This window comes from Archocentrus centrarchus, chromosome 10, assembly GCF_007364275.1.
Source record: "Archocentrus centrarchus isolate MPI-CPG fArcCen1 chromosome 10, fArcCen1, whole genome shotgun sequence".
Lineage (NCBI taxonomy): Eukaryota > Metazoa > Chordata > Actinopteri > Cichliformes > Cichlidae > Archocentrus > Archocentrus centrarchus.
The window spans coordinates 12,624,731-12,631,546 of record NC_044355.1 but is presented as its reverse complement, the minus strand read 5'-3'; the positions used below and the strand labels follow the sequence as shown (position 1 = coordinate 12,631,546).

The following is a 6,816-nucleotide window of genomic DNA, read 5'->3' as shown; positions in this document are numbered from 1 at the left end:
GGAAGCAGTTGTCAGGTCTCCTGTTGCAGGATGAAGATGAAGCTGAGCAGAAATTGAAGTGTGTAAATTAGAAAAACTGAGCGCTTTCGCTGAGCAGACATGAAGACGGTGTTTGCAACAGTCGGTACCACGAGCTTTGACGAGCTGATTGAGAGCGTCACTTCCTCTGAGGCCGCTCAGGTGGGAGTTATTAAAGGGGTAGCGTGCACTGAAAAATCAGCAGGCTCAGGCATGCAACAGAGAGGACCATCATTTATGAGTCCTTTATTATTTTATACAGTAATACTTCTTTAATGCATTTATCATGCTGTTTCTTTTATCTGTGACCGATATTTTAAATGTGCTCAGTTACTGTGCGGACAACCTCTCAATTTTACGTGTCAAAACCAAGTGAGGATTATCTCCAGCAATCAATATATACTTACCGGCAAATCTTGCTACAATACTAACCTTGCTACAGTATAGGGTTCGACCCCCTTTAGCTTCAAAACTGCTTTAATAATTCATGACGCAAATTCATCAAGGTGCTGGAAACATTCCACTGATATTTTGGTCCATACTGACATGATAGCATCACACAATTGCCGCAGATTTGCCAGCTGCACGTCCACTTTGCTAAACTCCCATTCCATCATTCCAGTATTGGATTGAGATCTTGAGTCTGTTGAACTCATTGTCATGTTCAAGATACCAGTTTGAGATGATTTGAGCTTTGTTTGATTTTCTGTTACATGGCACTGAACAGGAGTGGCCCTCCAATCTCATTGTACATCCTGTATAATGACAATAAAGGCATTCTATTCTATTCTATTCTATTCTATTCTATTGTGACATGGTGTGTTATCCTGATGGAAGCGGCCATCAGAAGATGGATACACTGTGGTCATAAAGAGATGGATATCGTTAGTAATGATACTCATGTAGATTTTAAATGATACTCACTTGACACTAAGGGGTCCAAAATGTGCCAAGGAAATATGTCACCAGCAGCTGCAGCCTGAACTGATGTTACTAGGCAGGATGGAGCCATGGTTTCATGTTGTTTACACCAAATTCTGACCCTAATATCCAAATATTGCAGGAAAAATTGAGACTTATCAGACCAGGCAACATTTTTCCAATCTTCTGTTGACCAATTTTGGTGAGCTTGTGTGAATTGTAGCCTCATTTCCTGTTCTCGGTTGGCAGGAGTGAGACCTGGTGTGGTCTTCTGGGCTGTAGCTCAACTGCTTCAAGGTTGTGCATTTGGAAATACTCTTCTGTATACCAGTTGCTTTCCTATCATCCTGAAGCAGTGTGGCCATTCTCCTCAGACCTCTGGCATCAACAAGGCATTTTCACCCAGAGAACTACCACTCACTGGACATTTTCTTATTTTATGAGACCATTCTCTGTAAACCCTAGAGATGGTTGTGTGGGAAAATCCCTGTAGATCAGCATTTTGTGCAACACTCAGACCAGGCCATCAGGCACCAACAGCCATGCCACATTCAAAGTCACTTAAATCACCTCTTCCCCCTTCTGATGCTCAGTTTGAACTTCAGCAGGTTGTCTTCGCCATGTATTTAGGCATTGAAACATGGTCAGTTACCAGTGGCTGCCATGTGAGTGGCTGGTTGGATATTTGCATTAATGAGCAGTTGAACAGGTGTAACTAACAAAATGGCCAGTAAGTGTATATATATATATATATATATATATATATATATATATATATATATATATATATATATATATATATATATATATATATATATATATAAATCCTCAGCTGTAAATGTATTGTTTTAATCAAAAGAATTTAATTGATGTGTGCAAATGGAACTACTGAATTAAAAAAAAATTCTCACTAAAATGACCTCAGTACATGCTAGTGTAACAAATGTCTGTTAGAGCTATAAATTTGTTTTATATAAGTTTGATTTTTCCTTAAATATCTCTAGAATACCACTATAATCACTTTGTCTCTTTAATTTTCCAACAATAGAGATATATTGTGTGATTTCTTACATGTACTTTCATTGTATTCATCAAAAACATGGGCTTTGCTGTCAGACTAGAGCTTGACAGAAAATTAGTTGTCAATAAATGGGATGAACAAATATTTAACACAGAATTCTGGACTGCAACATGTACCATTATGTAGAAAAGATGAAAATAAAGTTTTTCTGCAGAATAGTAATAAAAGTCTTGTATTGACACCCTTAAAATTATGTTAGAGATTCAAACACAGCACTGTGGTGATATAATACTTAAGTGACCACAGGACTCTGATGTGTCTCTGTGCAGAACAAAAGGAAATATGAAACCAAGCCTGTTATTCTCACAGGTGTCAAATTATGAATGAAGTTCTCAGAAAATTAATTCAGGTGACTCAGACCTGTAGGATAATGTATATATCAGATAACTGAAAGAAATCATATCTGAAGTCTTTCTGAGCCCTAAAAATGTCAGTTGCATGTAAATTATTGGTGTGAGTGTGTGACCACTTTCATAATAAGTCATTATTTGGTCCCTCAGGCTTTAAAGGCTCGTGGATATGAACGTTTGGTTCTTCAGGTTGGAAGAGGATCTGTTTTTCCAGCTGCTGCCAGCTGTTCACACATCACACTGGAGGCTTTTCGATTCAAAGACTCTATAGCAGAGGACATCAAGCAGGCCGATCTTGTCATCAGTCACGCAGGTAGGGCGACCAGGTGTCCGGCATGTCTGAAATGGATGTGTGCCCCATATTTTTGATGAATGCAATGAAAGTATGCAACAGTTATTAAGTGTTAAATGACCTTAACAGAAAGCATAATTCACAGCAACTGAAATATTTCAGCAGTGTGTAAACTGAAGACAGATGATTAAGCAGCAGCACTCAGATATAATACAAAGGCCTCAAAGAGTAGAGTCAACTATTAAAAACATTCAAACATTTAGTAACAAGGTTGCATTACATTTTCTCCCCTGACCTATAGTCTAAAATTTACCAAAACACTGACCTTACTGTCACACAAAACAAGAGCAGAAAACTGAAGCAGAAAATATCCATATTCAAGCAGCTGGAGCCATCGGTGTTGACAAATGATCATCTGGTATCAAAATAGTAAATATTCTTTTAATCAGGTAATTTTCCTCTTACTCTTGAGCCACTGCTGTGTCTTTGATTGGACCTGTTCATGTTTTCCTTTCCCAGTAGACCCATTTACACAGCAGACATTTGACATGTCGGAGCAGGAAAAGCACAGGTGCAATTAATAACTCATGATGGCTGTTTTCCTTTTGGATGAGTCAGGTCAGTGGTTTCTTAATGTACTGTTGGCTCACTAGAGAAGCCTCCCGGGATATTTAATGGGCCATTATTAATGTTAGTTATGTCATCTTAATCACAAACAGATGATTACTGTATTAAGAAGAAAATATAAATCAAGCAATATAAAAGACAGAAATAAGGATTTAAATATATGGTAATAATAAGAGGTAATAATAAGAGTGTAGCTACAGTATAAGAGTGACAAACAGAAACATTAAAATAAACCTACCTGCTAATTTCCAGCTCCATATTTTTCTATTTGGACTCTACTAGAGTAGCTTTGTATGAGTCATGGTTAAAAATAACTCTCATTTATCTTATTCTGCAGTGGTGCAGTTCATCCTCTGTCTGAAACAAGCTGTTTTAGCCCTTTTCTTGCACCTTTTAAGCCATCTTTCTTCTGATTGGATGCCTTTCATAAACAGAAAGTTTAAACAGCAGGTAGGCGGGGCTTCTGTGCATGAGATAACTAAATTAGGGACATCTGGTGATTATGGGTCACGGAGATTACTTGTACATACACTAACCTCATTATCTGAGACTTGAATGATATAGGGGTCCCTTTTTAATGAAGCCACAGCTGTCCTGATAGCTTTTTGGAGACTTGTAACAACACCAAGACACATTGGAAAGTTTTTTTAAGGTCCTGTTGAAACATAATTTGTCCAAAACCTTCAAAAGTTGGTAATTTTCGCAGTGACCTACTTCATTAAAACAGCGGACAATTAACAGGTCACTGTGATGGATTGCCATTTACAAGACCATATGAAATCTGTAAAAATGAAGGTTTACCCTGCAATACAATGTATATATTTTTTCTTGACCTTGGATTCTAGTCATGAATAATCCCAGGAATACAGCGGGGGGCGGCTGCCCAGTAAAGTCAATAATTGCAGATCCACCATATGTGCTGCAGTGGGTTTCATAAGCATCCCAAAATTGGCTTTCTGCTCAACATTGTTGAAGCAATGGGTCAAAGTCCTGTTTTCCATGGTTTGGTGTGGTGGCATTCTGGTATACAGCATGCTTACCAACCCAGACAGTGGGTTTGGGAAGGCAAACCAACCCTGAATCACTGACAAAACATGCTGTTCATACAGAAGCTCAAGAGGATGGGAGTGGACAACAGACAGTTGGGTATATGGTTTATATATAGGTGTTAAACATCAAGGGTCAGATTGACAACAATGGGGTGACAGGATCAAGACTAAGACATAAACAGGTAAAACAAAGGGGCAATCAGGCAGTCACACCCCAGGGAATAGGGAACTTCCTGCATGGACTGTTTCCATTTAAGTACTTCATAGTAGCATGAACACAGTGAGAGACTTTCTGTCTTTACAATACAATCTTCAATAACACTGAGCTGCACAGAGCTGATGAGACTTTTCAGACTCTGTGCAGACTAAAACCTCCACTTCTGGTGCAATTTGAAGCTCTGTGGAGGATGAAACCAATACTTAAAAGAGACATGACTTCACAGGCACACACCCAGTGTATTCCCTGGGTAAGAATCTCAATACTTTTTTTTTTTTATTTTTCTTCCTCCTCAGGGGCAGGAAGCTGTTTGGAGGCTCTCGGTGCAGGCAAACCACTGCTGGTCGTAGTCAATGACAAACTGATGGACAACCACCAGCTGGAGCTGGCCAAACAGCTGCACATGGACTCCCACCTGTTGTACTGTACGTGCAGGTATGTGCTCCTCCACAAGACCAGGTGCAGCTGATTCATGTGAGAATCTCCAGTCAAACTGACATAACAGCTGTTTGTCTCTGAATGAAATGTTTCAGCACCCTGACAGAAACTCTGAGGACCATGGACCTCTCAGTGCTGCAGCCCTTCCCGCCTGGACAACCAAAGAACTTCGCAGACTTTCTGGACAGAGCTCTCGGCGTGAAGTGAAGCTCTATATCTTTGCTGAGTTGCCTGTTATGTGTAGGTGCAACAGTGTTTCATATTCATGTCATGTTGTTTAACTATATGATACACAGGTGACACTATGATATTATATTGGTATGCATATGATTTATATTTTTGTATGCAATAATAATACACATCTAACATCCACCCCCTGTTGTGTATTGTTAATTATTTGTATAGTCTAGATTTTCCTTTTTTTAAGAAGATTAATTTAAATGCTCTTCTTTTAAAATATTCATTGTAAATGCTTGGCATCAAAGAAAAATTGAGGAAATCTGGGGGAAAAAAAGCTCTCTGACCTAGTTAATGTCTTTATTGTGTTGATATGTCCTATTTAAATGTCTCTATGGAGCATGCAGGTGGATGCTGGGGTGGTGGAGGGGTTAAAACTGCAGCCTGTGATGGAGGGTAATGACATATCAGAGGGAGAAATGGGGAATCTGCAACTTTAACTGACTGCCAGTTTGTGCGTCATGTAAGGATTGAGAGGTGTGTTAGCGTGTGTGTGTGTGACGCAGTCCAGCTTGGGGTTGCCTGCCTGAACAAGCTCGCAGACTACGCTTCATTTGTAGCCATTTATATGATTGCTGTTACATTTCCTGGAACATCTCATATGCCAAATGTTATGCAGTAGATATGACAAATGATTCAAATTAAATGAACTGCTTTCACTGGAAAGAATAACAGATGTATTGAGAGCCAATCAAAACACATTTGAAAGGTATGGAGAGCATTTTTGAACCTTATAAATGATTTAATGTTAGAGAAAGTCAAACAGAATGAGTGCTGTAAATCATCATGTTTGGTTTGTTAACAGCTTTTAGATTTTTCTGTAAATATTCATTTGCTATACTTGAATTTTTCTTTATATTTCTGTTGTCTTTTTTTTTGTTTGGTCAACATCTGTTAAACACTGAGTGAAAATATTGTTGACGATAGCGCTCTTAATCATTTATGACAGATCTTAATTCATACAAATTTCATATAGAAGGAAGCCTATCTGTTTTATTGTGGTGTTTATTAGTGTTTCTTGATATGCATGTGGCATGTATGATTTATTTAAAGTCCGCTGTGCCTTTGTGAATGCATGTGTCATAGCCTGGAGAGCTCTTTTCTCAAGAGGACAGACGTCTTGACTGAGGCCAAACTCTGGCTGTAGGCCTGTGATTGTGCATTTTTCCACCTCATTTGTTTCTGTGTACACTCCCCTCCCACGACTGTGACTCTGCAAAAGCTTTAGGACACTAAAAATACACAGACAAAAGAATTCAAATCATAAAAATCTGAATAACATCCACTGTGCATGGATTTCTGAATGTGAGCACCACTTCTTTAAAACAAAAGGTCAGGCCACCCCAATCCTCTGAGTCCAAATTGTCAAGAAAAGATCGCAGGGTCACAGTGTCAGTATGTTGACCATAGTTCCTCCTTTGCAGTGTTCGCCAAGAACTATTTGTGCATTTCTGCAAAAGAGTAGGGGAGAAGTGGTATTTTAAAATATCTTAAGTTGGATAAGCGCTGCCACCAGCTGTGTCAGTGCTTTAATAAATCCTCTAGCCACCAGAGAGTGAGAGGTGAGAGGCTCTTTTATGTGCATA

The 6,816-nt window shown here is 38.9% G+C and overlaps 1 protein-coding gene across 1 annotated transcript; it reads left to right on the top strand.

Annotated features, from left to right (window-relative positions):
* zgc:92907 (UDP-N-acetylglucosamine transferase subunit ALG13 homolog) lies at positions 1 to 6,732 on the top strand. The gene is made up of 4 exons (XM_030739463.1): positions 1 to 180; positions 2,521 to 2,683; positions 4,852 to 4,990; positions 5,089 to 6,732. Exons 1-4 carry the CDS (start codon positions 100 to 102, stop codon positions 5,198 to 5,200), a joined length of 495 nt encoding a protein of 164 aa, XP_030595323.1. The 5' UTR covers positions 1 to 99; the 3' UTR covers positions 5,201 to 6,732.
* Positions 6,733 to 6,816: the final 84 nt, after the last annotated feature.

Excerpts from the sequence above, each read along its gene's own strand:
- zgc:92907 (XM_030739463.1), top strand. The coding sequence starts at position 100 with ATGAAGACGGTGTTTGCAACAGTCGGTACCACGAGCTTTGACGAGCTG. Across the intron at positions 181-2,520 it reads CTTCCTCTGAGGCCGCTCAG|GCTTTAAAGGCTCGTGGATA; the intron begins GTGGGAGTTATT and ends TTGGTCCCTCAG. Across the intron at positions 2,684-4,851 it reads TCTTGTCATCAGTCACGCAG|GGGCAGGAAGCTGTTTGGAG; the intron begins GTAGGGCGACCA and ends CTTCCTCCTCAG.